Here is a 20,314-nt window from a genome sequence, read left to right as displayed (position 1 = left end):
CTATCCTCCAAGAATAACCATTGCTTCCCACACAATCTGGACATTTTAGCAGAATTACTATTGTGTAGCCCAAAATAGTTAACAGCATTGTCAGGACTTAATATTTTTAAGTAGGGTTTAATTCCTGTGGTATTGAACAGTAGCATACACATTTTTACAGTAAAATTTAAAACTATATCCAAGGAATTTGTAACACTTTTAACACATACACATATTTCCTTGGCAAAATTTTGTGTTAACAATTGTGGCTGAAGACTGAGTTATATTAGTCTTAACAAAATGACCTCGACTCTATTGCTACTGCTCATATTGCTGGAATGTGAAGCCTTTGACTTACAGACTACCTTTTTTTTCCCATTTATAAACTATCTGTCAAACCTTTCCTACAAGAGCTCAAGGTAACAGATTACATTTCCATTTTTCCCTAAAAAATGAATCAAGGAAGGTTGGTCTGAAAGAGAGTGCCTGGCTGAAAGTCATTCAGTAACTTTCCACAGCTGCATCCAATCTAAGCCAAGACCATAACTACTACACAGGGCTGGCTCTACTCAATGTTTGCCTAACCCACATAAATTGAGGCTTCTAGCAGTGGAATCCTCCTTTTCCTATGGATGCTTCCTCTTTTGCCTTTCCCCCTGGAAGTGAATGAGCTGCTCTGGAGCCAGTAAGACAGCATCAGCAAACAGCAGGCAGGCATTTCCCGAGGGAGACAGAATTTCTAGGTATACCTTGAAGAAATCCATCTTGGGCCTGTGCTTCCCTCTAATGCAGATAGTTCTTGTTGCTTGTTATTTTAACTTTCCTTTTCTTTACAGGTTTGCAAAGGTTATAAATGCAAGGGTCATTTAAGTTTTTCATCACTGTTCTAACTGAAAATGGCCACTAAACAAGGCAGTCACTCAGTAAGGACTCTATTTTTCAGTGCAAAAGAGTAGAAAAAGGTAAAATTACAAGCCCAGGTGTAGTAAGGTAGCTTTCCAAGAGTGGCATATCAAGCAAAAATTCAGGGGTGAATATTGGCCTCCTCCAGACTCACATAGTTTAGTTTAATATATACATACATTCTATATATATATATATGAGAGAGAGAGAGAGATGTCACCACTCGACATGGTAAAAATTATTACTGCGTTGCTTTTCAACAAGCAGTTTGGCTAGTAACTCTATTTATGGAAGGCGGAGCTTATAAAGGAGGGTGGTGTTTCTGACCTCACATCCTGTTTAGGCCTTGTGGGTTTCTTTGAAAACGAAAAATATCCTTTTACTGCAAACGGGATTTGCAACAGTATTTATATTTTTGTCAAGGAAAGGGAGACCCAGTGGAACAACCCGGCCTGCTTTTCCTGTTGCCGTGAGAGGCTGCCGCGTTGTGGCAGCCTGGACCTGGCCAAGGGACCATCTCCTCTCTTCTCCACCCCCACCCTCCCGCACGCAGCATAGTTACAACAAAGAACACGCTGTGGGGTGGGGAAGGGGGCAGGAAGGGATGCAGCGTTAATCTTCTCCTTTAGGGCTCGTGGCTGGAACAAATTCCGAGAGAACAAGGGACAGGAGACGGCAGTAAGAAGGGATTTGGCCGGAGAGGTGAGTGGTTTCGCTTCAGAATGTTGTGTGGGTTTTGGAGAGGGGGAGGTTGGCTTAAGTCGAGGAGAAGCTGGGGATGCGCTCACAAAGGCCCGGGTTTCTCATCCCTGCTCCCGGGTCATTCTTCCTGGAGGCGGGCGCTTACACCGGAATTTGGCAAGGAAGGTTTGGAGAGAGAAGGAAGTCGGAAGATGCCGCAGGCCGGCCTATAAAGGATGTAGGGCAAGCCAGTGTTCTTGATGCGGTACTTTGCAATAAATGATTGTTGAGATTATTGTGTTCTACCAGCGGTGTGTTTTTAAAAAACAAAACCCTTGTTATTGTCACCAGTAATCTCTAATATTAATGGCATGTCTTAATAATCGTATTTGCTAAATGTGGTGTTAGGTGAGCTAGTGTCAACTTTAGGAGTGATGGGACGCATGGAGAGGAGCTTTCTAATTTGGGGAGAGGGATGTTGAGGAACGCTGAGCATCCTCTGTACTGAGAAAAGAGCCAGATGATTTGAATACATGCGGGAGATTAGGATTGAAGGACGCCTTTGGGCAAAAATGTTCCTGGAAAAAGAGAGTAGATTGATGCATTGCTTGATGTGTGTGTTGTCACTCTGATTATAAAATCCTGCAGAATTCCTGATAGATTGCTATTGTCTCTTTGGTTAAAAAGATTCTGTTACATAAATTGAATGATTACTTCTGTAAACACCATATTAAAGCAGTCAGATTAAGAGGAGAACAAAACTTTTATCATTTTTAGCAGCTGAGTAAGAGATTTTTGGAAATAGCTTGTTGTGCAGCATTGAGAAAAAGAACCTACATCATTGTCACAGTTATTAAAGGTGCAAGGATTTTCTCCTTCACATTTGATGGCCTTAACATTTGCATGAATGTGGGAGAGAGGACTGGATGGTTTAGCATGAAGATAATTTGTATTGGATGACACAACTTGAGTAGTTCTCAAAAACAGTTTCAACTGTTTTTGAAGTCTATTTTTTAGTTTGTTTCTCTACAAGGAAAGCAATCAGCAGCTGGGTTCCAGGTGTTGTAGTTATTGGAGTTTATTTATGAAGTGTTTAATATTGTTTAGGGACTAGTATTTATAACTGTCTAATGTGTTGCTATTGCAGGTAAAAGATGTGATTTAGTCTGGATAAGAATAAGTAGAGTAAGACTGCTTGAAAGGAGAGATTTGGGAAGTTAACAAAATTCATATTTGTTTCCTGTTTCCCTTTTGCACAGCCCATCCTGCATTTGAGGGAATTATGTTCCGGTTCATGAGAGATGGAGAGCCAGAGGATCCAATGTTTATGATGTGAGTCAAGCATCCTAGCCTTTCCATATAGGAGAAAAGGATTAGAATAATTTTCCTAACGGTTATCCACAAGGATTTTGCAAATATCACTGTTAGAATCACAAAAACAAGTTTTAAAAATGTTCCAAAATTCAGGAAATGTCTAATGTCACAAGATTTTGATACTTTGTCTGAAATATCTTGAGATTCCAAAAGTCTTGAAAGGTGTTTTATTTTCATTTAAAAAAATTAAGAATTATGGTTTTTCAGACACTACCTAGAATGGTCTTTTTATTTGTATGATTTCTTAAGTCATTGGTGATTTTCTTCAGAAGCTTTTGCCTGATGACATATGAAGTAAAAGCCTGTGAACCACTGCTCTAGGGGAAGGAAACCGGACTGGGGGAATGATATGGATGATTTAGCAGCTTAACTCCCTTATGAAACTTCCTTTCCCATAGGGATCCTCTTGCCATCCATCAGCAGCATGTGAATCGTGTGCTTTCAGGTGGATTTGGATATAGCCCTTTCCTCAGCATTGGCAATGGGACAGTACCTGGAACACGCCAAGTTAGTCGAAGAATGCAGGTAATTCAAAAGTCAGTGGGTTGTGGCTAAATCTGTTTATGTTTCTAATCAAACTTAATTTTTAACGTAGTGCTTTGGCTTGATGAGAAAAATCTGGATTCTGTCTTGGTTATATACCTATAACCAGAGAAAGAAGGATGTCCCACTTCCCAACATCAAAACAGGGTGATGCAATTATTTTTTAATTTATATTCTACTTTGTCATTTGGTGAGATTCCAGACATATACATGATTAAAATAAGCACATAATTACACTAAAATAAAATAGAAAAGGTACAATTGAAAATAGCCCTAGTTAAATTCCAGTAACACAATTTTAATTTAGAGCCTGTAATTTTGTAAATATTTCAGTGTATCTGGGAACAGGATTGTGCAAATATGAAGTCCCATGGAGATGACTAATTAAAATACCAGTGACTCACCAAGGTTTCCCCCCAAATTGCTACTTTTTAACTTGAGGGCAAAGGCCCAACCATTCCTTAGCAAAACACATGGCTACCTCTTCCTTGAGCAAAACCAATGAGTTGCTGTTTCATTGGCTGCCCACTATGAAAGATGGAAGGTTCATTGTTATCTACTTGATCTATTTTGTAATACATTGTGTTTGGTTATATATGGTACTCTTGCTTATATATGCTACTCCTACCCATTCTAATTTAGGAAGATCAATCTGAGTAATTCATAGAATGAAATTATCCTCAGGATTGGTTTATTTAAAACTCATGTTATCAAAGATAACTGATGAAGAAATTAAACAATATCAATCACAGAACAGAATGCTTACAATGTGGGAACCTTTCACCTTTTCTCTCCCCCCTCCCATTAGATCTATACTTTCTGTTTCTTTATCTAAGTGCAAAGCAGAAGAGCTTCTGTCTTTTATTCAATTACTCTTTGGAGAATCTATAACTAGGGATTTTACGATTTTTCTCAGTTATTTATTAAAACTACACCAGTCCCAGTGATTGCAGGTGGTTTATATGATTATGCCTATGTTTATAGACATTCTCAATATAGTTTAACAAGGGGCTGAAACAAGGCTTATTTATTTTAGTTTTTTAAATCAAATTTCTACCCTGCCACAATCAGATGATAATTTATCAGTTTATGGAAGGCAAAAAATAAAACATTGAAAGTCAGATTAAAATTCAGTCACACTAACAATCAAAATAATAGAATAAATGTTTTGGATAAAAACAAAACCAAATAAAAGATAACAATAAAAATAAATAGAAATAGAAAAAACATTTAAAGGGGGAAAATGAATAAGAAAAAGCCAATGTCTTTGCAGATAAAATATAACATTTCATTTATTAATGTTTCTATAAATATAATCTTAATCTTGGATTTCTATTATTTTACTTTATTTGCCTCTTTATCTGTCAAGTTATTCATCCCATGACTTTCATTGTATTTAAGTTAACACAACTTTGCTAGATTGGAGGTTTTGTGTGTATATTTTAACTTTATCTGGGCAAGATTTCCAGTTGTTAAATGAAGTCGTCTTTCTTGTCAAGTATTGTCATCTTTTTTGTATGTATTTATGACCTTTCTAATTTCTCTTACATGATTTTAAATAACCTCCAGGCTTCTGCAAGGAATGTGATATTACAAATAGTGATTCAGATTTTAAGGAATTCTTGTTTCATAATCGACTGTTTGATTTGCTTGGCAATTTCTATTTGTGTGTTTGTTGAATTTTAAAGTCTTCTGGCTAAAATTTCCCTCAAAATAGATAACACTTATCAACATCCATCTTATTTTTCCTAGAAATCAAATAAAGGGTTATTTAGGTATGTTTCTTATCTTGTAGTTTCATGGCCAAGACAGCATTTTATATTTTATAGTTGAGAATATATTCTATGTATTCTCAGTTTTGTCTATATCAACATAAATTCATCAGCACTGACAAGCATGCAGTAAACTGTATAGATTTTGGCTCTTTAACACAAATTTGGGTAATAATCAATTTGAGAATAGATGAAGTTCTAGTATATACTTCCTTAATCTTTAAATTGAGTGTAAATTTAAAGTTCTGAGTTCCTTGGTCCTTCTCTATGCTAGATAAAACAAGATTACTCTAGAGAGGTGAAGTCTAATTACTTCGTGTCCCTTTCTTGTTTTTATAGCCTGGAACTGTTTCGCCCTTTGGGATGCTAGGAATGGTAAGCCATAATTTTCTCCTTTCAACAATTACTTGTTCTAGCCTGGTTTTTGTGATCTTCTTTTCTGCGTAATACTTCAGTTTACTTCAGTTTGTGATAGTTTAAATACTGTATATTACTGAAAATAATGAGGATAGCAACATTTCTCAAATAAATTTATATATAGCTGTCAGTTATTAAAAATGATGCTGGCTGGAAAGTTGAGAGTTGAATTCACCTCTTTCTAGACAGAAAGCTGGGGTTTCACTTTTGCATCTAGTAGGTGGAACAGCTTGCCCTGCCTGCCTGAGCTTTGCCTTCTAAAAAACAACTTTTCCTTTTGCCTCCATTTTAGGCTGCAAATCGCTGTTCTTATGTAACATTATTACATACACCATCATCATTATTATTACTATTACTATGAATAGTGCATCCAAAGAAAGAAAGAAAGGGAGGGAGGGAGAATGATGCAGTATTTTTGGAATCTTGCTTATCTGTCCAGATACTGCTTGAAAAGATGATGATGAAGCTGGCAGGCATTGAAAGAGGGCCCACAGGAAGACCTTGGTTGTGTGGTCTAGATGCAATCAGGTTCCATGGTCACCTAGGGAAGCATTAGCCATGATCTAGGCTGACATCACATGAAAGGAACATAATTCTTTCTTTCCCACCTCTTCTGCTATTATTCATCCAAGAAGCACAAGTCAAACAAAGAGGCCAGCCATTTTTTCTTCATCAGCAACTAGTGCAATAAAGGAGTCACTGAAGGTTAAGGTGGGCACCATTCCAGCAGCCTCTTTTCACCTGCCATCAAAGGAAGCTGGACAAGCCATCAACCTTTAGGAAAAGAGGTGCCAGGGAGCCAAAGAATATTCCTCTGAACTTTGAGGAACAATAACATGGACATTTTGTCAGATGAAATGGGAATGAACCTGAATAGGTCAGGAAAAGTTTCCATCGGCTTAGTAAAGGAGCACAGGATCTAGAGAAATCAGATCTTCAGTGGTCTCTCCAGCAGATGGGGATAGCACTGTTGGAACATGCCCCTCTGGGAGTGGAAGGGATGAGTTTTATTTTGCCAGATCATGGCAGAACTGAAGGCTTCAGGATGCAAAGGCCTTAGAGTTTCTACTACTACTGTCCTGCTGCATCTTCTTAGCATATTCACAATCACTCAGAAGAAGCTTAGCACAGGGGTCCCCAACCTTACGGTCCAAGCGGACTTCGTGCCGACCCAGTAAGGAACAAGCCTTACCGGGCGCTGGTTGCTGGGCGCCGCCATCTTTTGGTAAAAAGTGCTTCCGGTGAGCTTTTCCGGGTAGAAGCTCACCGAAGCACTTTTCATCAAAAGATGGCCGGCACTGGCGCTTCTCGGTGAGCTTTCGGGTAGAAAGCATTTCTACCCAAAAGCTCACGGCGTCATGGCGCTTTGCCATCTTTTGACGAAAAGTGCTTCGGTGATGTCACCGAGGCACTTTTTGCACAAATCATGGCGGCGCAGACCAGCTGACGCCGACCGGGCACGCGGCGCCCAGCTGATGCCGGAACCGGGCAGCGGCGTCCGAAAAGGTTGGGGATCCCTGGCTTAGCAGGCGTCAAATGAAGATACTTATTCAGAATGTGAGAGAGGGTTAGGAGAGAATATTCTGCCACCTACATTCTTGGTTTTCATTGCATTAAGTGGGGGGGGGGGAGACGATGAATTCACATTCAAAACCATAAAATAGAGGGGAGGCTTTGTTAAGCAGTCAGATTTCATAATGAGAAGTTTAAGGAGGTTAAGAATGGCTTCCAAAAAATATTTTATGCCGATCTGTTTTCAATACTGATGAGGAACTAAGCAAAAGTAATTGAAAGTCGTAGTTATTAGCACCAGCACAAACTATAAAGCTATAGGAACACAACATGTGGCCAAGGGTTCTCATCTTCCTGAAGTTCAGACTTAAAAGCCCTGCTTCCAGTTCTTTTCACAGAGCTTATAAAAAAAGGGAATGGGCAAAGCTAAGCACACATAGACTCCATAGAAGAATTTGTCTTCTGCAGGAGGCCATGAAATGACAAGGCATTGCCCTTGATTGACAAACAGCTGTCTTGTCTTCAATACTGTACAAAGAAAGAGATGAAATGCTCATGGATCTATAAAATGTAGAGGTGATGGAATGCTAAAGCATAAATAAAGCATTGGGCATTTTGGTGACAGGCTACGTCTTCTATACCCACCAGAGGAATGATAATTTACGGTGCTAGTAAGAATTGTTCAAGGACATAATTCAAAAATTTCAGGGAAGCAATCAGCAAGTTTGCAAAAGCATTCAAACTGATTGCAGATACAATCTTGGGTGGATTAGAGTTTGCAGCCAATTCTCCTGAAATACTAGCATATTGGAGCCTGTGACCTGCATATTGGACAGTAGACCACCAGTCAAGAATCAACCTTGCAGCCAAAACTTTTTTGTAAAAAAAGTTTTTGGGAGAACCTATTGACCCATCGGTTGATGGAGGGGAAAAAAAAATTCTATCCTTGATGCAAAGTCGGGAAATATAAAATACTCTACAAGCGATGCTTTAATTTAGGAAATGCGCATTGGAGATATCAAGAGAAATATCATAGCAAGAGATGGGGTTTAGAAGGAAAATCCCAGAAAAAATGAGTCTGAAATTAATAGTACCACGTCCTTAGTGAATGGTTTGCTGCCAAGATTTTGGCATATTGGGAGCAGGCTTACAGAGACAAATTTGGTATAAGAAAATTTAAAAGGGATAGGTAATCTTTGATTTATGACTTTTCATTCAGTGACTGAAGTTACGATGGCACTGAATGAACAGTGATTATGGTTGGTCCTCGAAATTCCTGCCATCCCAGTTTCCCCGCGGTTACATGATCATAATCAGACCTCTAGGCAACCAGTTCACACGATTGGTTGTAGCATCCTGTGATCATGTGATTGCCATGTGCAGCCTTCCTTGCCGGCTTCCCCAGAAAAGTAGCAGGGAAGGTGCAAGTCCCTAGGGTAAGTCTCCCGCACCGGTGCACTCTCCTCCAGCCTCTCTCTGGCAGCCACTCATGCATCCCTGTGTACATTCCCCCATCCAGCAGTAGCCACTTGCCTGCCTGCCAGGCTGGGACTGAACAACTTCTAACCAACTTCCCTACTGACTTTGGTTGTGGGAAACTGGCATCAAGTTGTCTCAACAAATGACTAGGATTTGATTAGCAGTGGCAACCAGGACTGCTGGGCTTTACGACTGAGTCACTTAGCAATGAAAATTCCAGTCCCTTTGTAATTGAGGACTGTCACAAATCTCCAAAAATTTAGAGAACATCACAGGCTATTAAAGTCATAGGCTAATTTCTGGACATTGAGGCAATAGATTGAGTCCTTGGGTAAAAAGATCCTCCTGTATTTTCCATTCCATGACAGAGCCAAAAAAAGAACAGGGTTCGCAGCCAGTCTTGAGAGCGTTTTGTTTGGTGTTAAAAGCATTGACCCATCCAGTAAATGTTATGACAAAACTATAAGACCTCTTATAAGCACAGGAAAATTCATCATGAAACGACGCAGTCATTAAATGAGGTATCACATGATCACAACTTGCAACCTTCTGTCAGCCTTTCCCATTGACTTTGCTTGTTGGAAGCAGATTGGGGAAATCACAAGTAGTGATCACATGACTGCAACACACTGCAGCTGGAATTGGTTGCAGAGTGCCTTGATCACAATCACATGACCCCAGGGATGCGACAATCGGAAGTGCAAGGACTCTTAAGTCATTTTTTTAGTGCCATCATTACTTCAAACAATTGGTAAATGAACGGTCGTAAGGCAAGGTCTATCTGTACATCAACAAGAGTGAAATGAGATTATAGGTGGAAGCGTCACATAATTGGGTGAAAACATCTCTGGCCTCCTGTCAATAGAGCATGTAAAAGATGCATAGAGTACAATTGTGGGTCAGGGGAACCAAGAGCCTGTCTTGGATGGGTAAATGGATCCTTGCAACAGTGGACCCCAGGAAAGCAAGAAAATTCATCTGATTTCAAATTACAGGGCAAAAGGAACTGATGCCCTCCTGCCTCTATGGCCAAAGAGACTAATATTTAAACACTCCTGTCTAAGCTGATACACAAAATGAGGATATTCGGGGCATGTATAATATTAATTCCTCCTTCTTGCCCTGCAGAGCTCGATGCTGAACAGTATGGAGATAAGTAGGAAGCTTCCCAGATATCTGTCAGTACAGCCAGACATACTGAGCCTAGATCTTGGAATGACTTCATTTCTCTGCCTGAAACTTGAAAGGGACATCTTCTGAGTGTCAGCTTGCCAGACTTCTGCAGTGACACCATCTTGGCATCCAGGTTATCTAAATACCATCAGAAACTTGCCATGCCTTTGAACACTGGTGCAGAAGATAGAGATGAAGAGTAATAGGTTTCTAGAGATAGGTCTGGATAATACCCTTGAAAACAGTACCTTTCAAAATCAGGTCACTCATCTGGGGTTCAAATTATAGGACAGATAAAAATTTCATTTTGCAACATCCCCAAGTTCAGTATGTTCACAGGGGGACTACTAGTCTGCTATTTCCCCCAGTTAGGCACCATTTTCCTTTATGGGAACTGATATTAGTTCTGGGACTAATTATCCCTGTCCCCTTTAACACGTTAGAGTGAACCCCATGAGCATTCTTGCACAGAAATAAACTTTTCTAATGGAAATCATCTTCGCCTGTGAGATCTGAGAGAATAGACAGTCTCTCAAAGGAGACTCGTATGCGCTTCACCAACCCAGGGTAGTTTTGAGATTTCATTCAGGATTTTATCCCAAAGATTAAATTCTAACTTTCTCAGGGGATAGGAGATACTGCTGCCAGATTTCATCCCAAAACGGAGTAAAATATTAGACATATACAGAACCTTAAGAATTTGCCTTCAGTCCATTCTAGGGAGCAGAAGGCTGACAGCTTATTCCTCTTCTTTGAGAGATGAAATGATACAGATGGATCAGTGACTGTATTATTCTGACCTAGTCAAGCAAATCCTGACTGACATCACAGCCTATTTAATCAGCCTCGGGAGATCTAGAAGTGAGGATTCTGCTAACAGACCTCTACAGGGTAAGAACTTGGGCAAATGCAACTAGCTTCAGTAAAGCATTCCAAGGCAGACACATTTGACTTGGAAGAGGCAGCATCCTGATACTCTGTACTGCAGACAATCCTTTAACTCATACTGATCAACCTGGCACGCTGCTACAAGTATATGTTTTCTGGTTATCTCCATCTTTGGGGACTGAGAATTTGCATTTTGACTTGTCACACTTTATTGTGGTATATACATATCGTAATACCATACCATACAGATGGACCAACAATCCTACCCAAATGTAAGGATCTGTAGAGGTAATTGGGAGGAATTTATGAAATTGGTTCTTTATATTTGGCTTTTACATGACTGGTTTGTTTTCCTTGTTTACCACACTGAAAACATGCTTTGTTTCTAAATCATTTTCTCAGCTGAAGTTATGGTGGGTATTCCTTCCACCAAATGCAAAATGCTAAGCTGTGCTTTCTGACTAGAAGAGGAAGTCTTCAAAACAATTAAAAGAGATAATAGGAATTTCTAGTAAAATTATCAATAAATTTACTGAATTTGAATTAAGCTTTTCTCAATTACCTTTTATGATAGGATATTAGGATAGAGTTTGGTAGATTGTAAATCCGATAAATAAATAAAAATACTACTAAAACTTGTCAGTACCTTTAACTAGGCAAAACGGTGCATCATAGGGCAACCATTTTTGAACCAAGGTAACTCAGATGGGCTAACCTACAAGAATGTGTCCAAATTTGGGACTCATAAATCCCAATGGAATGAAATTTGGGGAAGTGGGGGTTGCTTCAGGTCGCTGGCGGCTGCTGTGCTGCTGCAGCCACATGGTCTTCGTTTTCAACATTCAGTGAGTTTCTCAGCCAACCTTGTTATTACCTCACTCGCACATCCAATAGCAGCCACTTACCTGCCTGCTGAGAAGGGAAGGAAGGGAAAGGGATATTTCCTATGTTCCCTGCCAGATTCCCACAAGGAGATTCAATGGGAAAGCCGGCGGGAATTCACTTCTCCTTCCTCTGCTTTTCGCCCACTCTTGCTTATTCTGTTTTTCTGTTTAGGTAAGGAAATGTCTCTGAAGTGATGACACAACAAGTTGTCTAGTATGTCCTAAAACCACATTGTAATGTATATTTTCTTAAATGCATATTTATTCTAAGTGTTATCATGTAGTACTTTGCAGATTGCAGATAGGGAGGAAAAGATGCCGTATTTTTCAGTCTATAAAATGCACCTAGTTTTTTTTGGAGGAAAACAAGAAGAAAAAAATCTGCCTCTGTCTCTGCCTCCCAGCAATTTGCCTCCTTGCAGCAAACAGCCAACCAGCCTGGTCAGCATCAGCACAGCCTGATTTTGCATGGGTAGCTGATTGGCAATTGGATCGGCCGCTTGGAATACCGAGGACCAGCTGTTCCAGTCTTCAGGGATCGCCACCCCCATCACTGCGCGGAGGCTGAAAATAGGGTGCACAGAGGCGGCGATAGGCGTGGCAATCCCTGAAGACTGGAACAGCTGATCGGTGGTATTCCAGGAGGCAGGTCCAACTGCCAGTCAGCTGCTTGTGCTAAATCAGGCTGTGCTGAAGCTGACCAGGCTGTTGGCTACTGCAAGGAGGCAAATTGCTGGGAGGCAGAGGCTGAAGGATGTGAGCTGGTGGGTGGGCAGGGCTCCAGCAACATCCACTGTATAAGACCCACAGACATTTCCACCCAGGGTTTTTTTTGGGGGGGGGGTGGAGTGCATCTTATACACCGAAAAATATGATAATTCAGAGTTCTAGAGAAATTTAGATACATATTCACCAAAAAGTTAACTGATTATGATAAAAACCATTTACAGTGTTCTCCATTTTCAAATCACATATAGTCTACTCCAAGTAAATAAACAGATCTAAGGTGTTGCCCCTATGCATCAGACCTAAAATCACCTAAGTATATCCTGACCCTCATCCAGACCTTGGATATTAAATTTCCCTAGCACTAAAGTCCAAGACACTCCAGCACAAGCCAGACCTCTAGAAAGATGTACAAGCTTACTGTTGGAAACAGGATAATCATAACATCAACCTAAACATTACTTTCTGGCCCAGCTTCACTTAAAGGGCATTCATATCTGGTAACCTATGGAGTAGCATATATGATCGGTGCCATGGTCTCTTGAAAAATAGTTGCCATGATCCCTTCTAGAGCTGGTTATTATGACTTTTGCCTGAAATTCAGAAGATCAAATGGTAAGGCTACATTCCTGTCCTCACTTGCAAGGTTTGTGTGTTGCAGGCACCACCTTGACCCATAACACCTCTTGAATGGCGGCATTCCCAACAACCGCTTTTGTAGAACTCCCATCAATTTCAGTAGTCTCTCTCTAATCCTGTTGCCCTTTCCAATTACACTCTCTTCTCTGCTGCTGCCATTCTGCTCCACTTCTTTCATGGTCCATCTTTTTCTAAGCTCATTGATCTTCTTGGTGGTTTGGCTATAGTGACCACAACAATGCATGGCATAGTGGTCTCCTTGATTTAAAAAAAAAAATTCTACAGATATTCATAGAGGCAACTCCTTAAATCTGTGTGTTTTTTAACTTGGAGTAGATTATATGTGATTTGAAAATGGAGGGCGTTTATCATAATCAGATAACTTTCTGGTGAATATGTGTCTAAATTTCTCTAGAACTCTGAATTATCTTTTCCTCCCTATCTGTAATCTGCTAAGTATCACATGATAGTGGCCATAACAATGCATGGCATAGTGCAGTGATCCCCAACCTTTTGGCCGCGACCCGGTACCGGCATCAGCTGGGCGCCGCCCCGTACCGGCATCAGCTGGGCGCCGCCATCTTTTGATGAAAAGTGCTTCCGGTGACCTCACGGCACGCGTTTCATCAAAAGATAAGGCGGCGTCGCGCTTCGTGAGCTTTTCCAGGTAAAATGGCTTTCTGCCGGAAAAGCTCACCGGAAGCGCTGCGCCACCATCTTTTTGATGAAAAGTGCTTCCGGTGAGCTTTCTACCGGAAAAGCTCACCGGAAGCACTTTTCATGAAAAAGATGGCGGCGCCAGCAAGCCGCGCCCGGTAGGGAACTGTTCTGCGGACCGGAACCGGTCCACGGACCGTGGTTGGGGACCCCTGGCATAGTGGACTCCTTGAATTATTAAAAAAAAATATTGCTACAGATATGTTTAGTAAGGTAGGAAGTGTTTTCAGAATCTGCCCTTGAGTTTGGAGCATTCATATCATTAAGGGTATAGAATGTACTCATGAACAATTGCTAGAAATTGCAACAGCTCCTAATTTCACTGTGTGACTTCCCTGTCTGGTCACTCTCCACAAAGCTCTTTTTCTCTCTTTTCAGGCAGGTGGCTTTATGGACATGTTTGGAATGATGAATGACATGATTGGGAACATGGTGAGCTCATTTTGTCTGCATTTCTTTTCCAGTATCGTTCTAGTTGATATTATACGCAGTGTAAAAACCCCTTTAAATGGACAGAGAAACTGGAAAAACTCTGGCTTCATGGATATATTATAACATGATTGTGTTATCAACATTATGATAACATTGCAAAATCAAAAGTTTTTGATCAACCAAGCTTCAATTATTGTTTGTTTTAATTAGAAGCATTCCAGAGTCCCACGAGTCTCTCCTTCTTAGAGAATAGAGAATTTGAGCTTCTTTTCAAACTATTCCCATTATGGAGAGGCAAACTTCCAGTAAATGAAGCAAATTTCACCTGAGTTCAAAGAAAGAAACCTAGTCAAATTATCCAATACTATAAATATTTCAAAATAAGATTTGTAAAATAGCTGCACACCTCAGCTAAAATGAGGGAGTTTTCTTAGTACATAATTTGAATGAACTTATAGAAGATTTAAAATTAATGAAACTTTTCACCACTTCTAGTGCAGGCGGTGTACAGCCTTTCTAATTTATGTACTCTTCATGTGGGCAGAAACAATATTTTCCCCCCATCTCCATATTTGATTATTTTCCCCATTCTTTCTTGAAAAAGCCAGACTTCAGAGGCAGAGAGGAAAATCAAATCTTGCTTGAGAATTATCAAGAAATCATCAGGAAGGGAACTGAACAACTAAGCTTGCAGGCATTAGATTTTTGGTACAGAATCAGAACTGCATAAGAGCCTTTCCCAAAACTGCTACGAAATTGTACTTTGTAGTATTTCAGAAGAAGAAAATTATGAATTAACATGAAATCATATGAACTGAATAGCTTTCATCCAAATTAGGTTTGGTCTGACAATTTTTGAAGTGTGCTTCAGGAGAGCTATTGAGACCTAATGCTGCTCCTCTTCAGAAGGTTAATTCATATTTTATACAATGGAAAGACTCAGTACAATTTTTCTTTATTGTACTTCAGGAGCACATGACAAGTGGTCCCAATTGCCAGACATTTACTTCTTCCACCGTCATATCCTACTCAAATCTGGGTGAGGGCCCTAAAGTCTATCAGGAGACCTCAGAGACACGCTCTGCACCTGGTGGGGTAAGAAATTGGCTGTTTCCTTTGACAAAATGTTTAAAGAAGCACCAAGATTGGTTAATTCACTGGGTATTCCTTTGCATGAGTACGAACTTAAGAGAGAACAAGAGGTAAGGCTTGTTTTCAGGTATGGGACGAACCCTTTTGTGTGACAACAGTGACAACCAAGGATACCCTATTTTATCATTTGAAACAAGTTGGTGCCTGCTGAGGCCAAATTGAAGAATTTCAAGGGTACAAGAAGCAGCAATATTATATTATTCTAATTATGATTTGTTTTGCTACCCTCAGATCAGGGAGACGCGGCGGACGGTGCGAGATTCCAACAGTGGACTGGAGCAGATGTCAATTGGGCACCACATCAGAGAGCGTGCACACATTATGCAGCGCTCACGCAACCATCGCACAGGTGACCAGGAGGAGAGGCAAGACTACATCAATCTGGATGAGAGTGAGTGTTCCTTGCCATCGCTCTCTTTTCCTGCAGCAGACTGCACAGCATGACCACACTCAGTTGCTGCCTGTCCTGTTTTGATTTTCAGGTGATGCGGCTGCATTTGATGATGAATGGAGGCGAGAGACTTCCCGCTTCCGGACACAGAGGGGGCTGGATTATCGACGTCATGATGGAAATACTGGCCGAAGAATTGAGGGGGGTCGTCTTGCTATTCAAGGACCTGAGGATTCTCCAAGCAGACAGTCGCGTCGGTACGACTGGTGAATCCACAGCAGATTTAAGGGGGGGTGCAGTGCAGTCACCCCCAAAACTACATTCATGCTCTTGTAAGTCTTAATTGTTGTTTCCTCGCTTGCACTGTGCGTGCCTTCAAGCTTCTGAGATAAGAGAGTTATGGGACCTTGTGAGCCAAACCACCTTTTTCAACATGAGTTGAGTCAGTGGTTTATTTTACAGCCCAGCAGAGTTTGCTTTCTTTTTAATCTTTCTGGCACACAAATAAAATGGTAAACTGGTACAGCAACATTGCACGTTTTGGTAAACTGGAAGACAAAGTTGCTGCTTGCAGAGCAGGAGGAAATATTAAGATCTGGTAGACTTCCAAAAAAGCATGAATGAGCTTATATTTATTGATATTTACCGTATTAAAAACTAAAATGGATGTATTTGAGGAATAGTTACTGAATTATGTAAAAATAGTATTAAACCCAGATATTAATAAAATTATTTTTAACAAATAAAAATACTGAGAAGAGTTGCTTTAAAAGTTTGTAAATAGCTTCAATGTTTAGCAAATAATTTTGATTTTCAGGTCCTTGACAAGGTTTTGGGGATCCCCAGGGCTTCTCAGATCACACTTTTAAGAAATGCTGCCTTGAAGTGAATGGCTTCTTCCTCTTAAATAGCCTTATAATTTTAATTTTGATTAACTGCTGAGGCTTTTCTGTGAACAGATTCTGTACTTAAAGTACCATGATTTTGATTCTTATAATAGAGTATAAAAAAGTTGCAAATTATTATCAGAATAATTTATATTCTAAATAGGAGCTAGATATCTCCGGTGCAAATATTTTTTACTCAGATTGAATTGGATAAAAACAAATAGTTATTTCTTTTTGGTGGCAGAAAATTATAACTATTACTCAAAACTATGTTCAATAAAGAATAACATCTATTTCTCATTAAGGTGGTAAGTCTGTGAATTGTACTTCAGGCTGTGTCTGAAATATTACCTGTTCCATTTTTAAAAAGAAAAAAAAACCTATTCACAAAGAAAATCAGTGGGAAGAAGTAAATTATTAGTTTTCTTCCTGTATACAGAAAACTTCACCTCAGTTTTCTAAGTGCAATACATTTATTTCTATTATAAAATCCAGTATCTGAATTCCAACCAGGACATGTGTGTTTCTTGTTGCTCACTGACTGTGCCTTCTGTGTCCTTTCTAACTTCGGTTGTTTCTTTTATTTCTTCCCATCCTTTTACTTAGGTAGACAGTGAAACTCTGATGGTGAAGCCCCCACAAAACAACACTTGGATCTTCTGCAAGATGAATTCTAGTTTCCTGCCCTCCTAAGAATTAAATTGACTAATTGCATAGTTACATTTCTTGCATAGAACAGTTGGCCAAGGAGAATGTGAGGGACTTTTATCTATAAATGAGTAACATATAAATTACTGTTTTCCTCTAACTCCTTTCTGTCTCCTACACAAGCGCCCCAATTTTCTATTTGGATGCTTTGGGGAGTTTCGGGAGTTTTTGTTCATCCCCATACCTCATTTCTACTTACCCATCTCAAACAGCAGCCACATAACGATTGATTAGTGTCAAGTAGTTGGAAAACAACCTTTAGTTGCCTCTGCTCTTGATCGGCCTGCCTTCCCTGGAACTTGGGGTATGTATGAAGTGCAAGAGATCAAGTAAAGTGTGGATAAACCAAGCAGCTCCAGCCTCTATTCTCCGGTTGTCAGCTCCCAATCTTATAAAATTTGATTTTGTGAAACTTGTAACTAAATGTTTATTGAGTTGAATAAAGAAATGGAACCTGTAAAGTAAGTGAAATCGTCTCTATTTCAATGATTGTGTCTTATGTTCTCAAAAGACAGAGGAAGACTTATTGGATGTATATGACACTGTGGAACTTTTGACTTCATAGTTTGTATCCTACTTTGCTGAATCAGCATATCAGCTGAAGTGATTGATTGATTGATTTTTAAAAAGGCCCATATTGTATGTGAAAGAGTTAGAGAATTCTTAATGGAGCAAAGATAAGCATTAAACCCTGTGGACGTACTATTCCAACTTTGATTAGGATGAACATGGGCTTTTTTCCATTCTCTCAGGATAAAAGCTTTGAAGTTTAGCTATATTGTTTTTGCATAGACATTGCTGGACGGTGGGCTAAAGTTTTTTAAAGATATTACTCAAAATACTGAATACAAATATTACATGCACTCGTAGCATGTTTATAAAATGGGGAAATAGTTTTGGCTATTAAATATATAGTGAATATTAATACCATTTATTGATGGGACAATATTAAGTAAGCAATTAATCAAAGGCTCTTTCCAAGTGAGGACCAGATTTTTTCCCCCAGTGGGCAGTTTATTGGACTGTTACACTTCTCTATACAGAAAAATTGGGGCTACTTGCTGTTCATACAATGTGCTTTAAATTGTTGCAGCTAATTGGCTCAAGTTTCAAAGCACCTTCTAAGACATAGGTGAATACTTAAGAACCATTTGGTTGTCTGTTGGTTCTGTCTTGCTTGGATCTCCAGAGTGAAGTCAAGGCTCTTTCTTAATTTCAGAATGTCTTTTACTATGACCTCCGTATGCAGGTAGGTAAGGACATACTAACACATAGGTATCCTGGATAATACCAATAAGCTGAAGGAGAATGTGATCAGGATTCATCGATGAAAATACGTGAATCTGGAAAGGAAAGAAGCCCTGCAGGCACAAGGAGAAGCACTCGGAATGAAAGACAGGTAAGAGAAATGAATTTGGTTTTCACAGGGCACCACCATTGGAAAGAGCTGTAGTGGAGTGTGGATTGTGCAATCTGTTTTTAAGTGTTGCAGAATCTGAAGCAACAGATTGTAGTCCTGTCTCAGAAAGGAGCCAGTTGAGTTTAGGAAGATCCTAACAATATCGGTGCAGTGGAAGTAACCAGCAGCAAAACCTTAGCTGTCTCGGGGAGGTGTTCACAACAGCACCTGTAGGAGCCAGCAAGGTCAGACATGACAGCTTTTTTTGATGCAGTAAATAAGCAATGTTCCGAATGCTAGCACGTAGCGTGTTTTCTATGGGCTACTTTGGCTTTGTGCCACAAGAGGAAGGATACAGGGAAAATAGCTGTTACTTTCTGGAGCTGCGGCGGTTGCCATTCAGCCATTTCCAGAATTTGTTTTCTCTAAATTTGACAATGCTCTAGTATGCTATTTAATTTTTTTCTTTAAAAAATATTTGGATATCTACTTGGAAAATGCTTACAAAGATTTTATTGTGCAACCATACTATCTTAATTTCCAGATTTCCTTAGATCAGGATCTTCAATAGCCCAAACTTTCCACAGTTTCCAACTTTCAATGCAAAAGTCCATTAAGGAAGAAAAGACAGAACAGCTCTGCAAAGTATTTTATTCGCTAATAGTAGAAGGTCTCCAGTGGAAGGGATTTTACACTTTAAGATTCATATCGAACTGTTGATCTTCCAAAATCAGTATATGTACAAAACTACTTTACCTTGATCGAATTCCTTCCTGTTCTTGGCAGGACCCCTTGTAGAAGTGAGTCAGCGAAGGATTAATTCCAATTATGCAGCACTTTCAAATTTCAGACTGGTAATTCTTGTGAATATTAGGGGTTGAAAATGCATACAGTATTTTAATATTGAACCTGTCTAAAGTAAATTCTTCAACAATGCATATATGCAAATCTATATTTTGCTTCATGATTTCTTATTTAACATATCTTTTTATTGTGAAAAGCAAGAGAATAAAGTACAGCCAATGGAAATAATAATTCGCCCCCCCCCCCCCTCCGATTCAATTACGACAATGTTGGGAGACAATATGATAGTCCTGCTTTTTCTAGAGGGGGTTAGTCTCTGCATTCATTGTTTTTACTATGGCACTAATGTTTTAATATTACCAGAAACTGATGCAATATTAGGAGGTTCATTTGAAGCTCATTTAACTACGTTTTTAAAGCATGGAATGTAGTCAGCCAATAGTTAAACCTTTAGCTCTATGGGGCAAGAGTAATACATGCATTATTCTAAAGAATGATTTAGATTTTTGATTCCTTAGATAATTATGGGAGAAATTCAAATATTGCAGTGATGCTATTGGGAGCAGTAGAATCTCTCTGAATCAAAGAAATCACACATTTTGACTACAGGAGTAATTCGTTCTTCCTGTGAACTTTTGCATTCACCTGTTGTTCTGGGGCTGATAGCTTCTTCAGCTTTTCTACACTCGCACTGATAGGGACCTTCAACATCTCTCAATCATCAACGGCTAGATGCACTGCCAAAAAAAAAAAAAACCATGAATAGTATCAGGAAGGAATGGTGAGTGTGTGTGTAACAGTGATGGGATTCAAATGTTTTTACTACTGGTTCTGTTTGCGTGGCTTGGTGGGCC

At 39.6% G+C, this 20,314-nt stretch overlaps 1 protein-coding gene across 8 annotated transcripts; it reads left to right on the top strand.

Annotated features, from left to right (window-relative positions):
* The first annotated feature begins 1,223 nt into the window (after nucleotides 1-1,223).
* MLF2 (myeloid leukemia factor 2) lies at nucleotides 1,224-17,722 on the top strand. 8 transcript variants are annotated; one of them, XM_087957309.1, is made up of 9 exons: nucleotides 1,224-1,584; nucleotides 2,823-2,895; nucleotides 3,336-3,462; nucleotides 5,592-5,627; nucleotides 14,066-14,119; nucleotides 15,089-15,214; nucleotides 15,503-15,662; nucleotides 15,754-15,919; nucleotides 17,160-17,722. In XM_087957309.1, exons 2-9 carry the CDS (start codon nucleotides 2,846-2,848, stop codon nucleotides 17,164-17,166), a joined length of 726 nt encoding a protein of 241 aa, XP_087813435.1. In that variant the 5' UTR covers nucleotides 1,224-1,584; nucleotides 2,823-2,845; the 3' UTR covers nucleotides 17,167-17,722. The 8 variants fall into 8 exon arrangements, with proteins under 8 accessions (XP_087813435.1, XP_026542038.2, XP_026542033.2 ...); XM_026686253.2 differs by having other exon boundaries at nucleotides 17,156-17,722; XM_026686248.2 differs by having other exon boundaries at nucleotides 15,754-15,994; nucleotides 17,156-17,722.
* Nucleotides 17,723-20,314: the final 2,592 nt, after the last annotated feature.

Source organism: Notechis scutatus, chromosome 2, assembly GCF_049901735.1.
Source record: "Notechis scutatus isolate UNSWTSFEM ecotype Mainland chromosome 2, rNotScu1.2, whole genome shotgun sequence".
Classification (NCBI taxonomy): Eukaryota; Metazoa; Chordata; class Lepidosauria; order Squamata; family Elapidae; genus Notechis; species Notechis scutatus.
The sequence above is the reverse complement of the archived record's forward strand: the minus strand, read 5'-3'. Positions and strand labels throughout refer to the sequence as shown.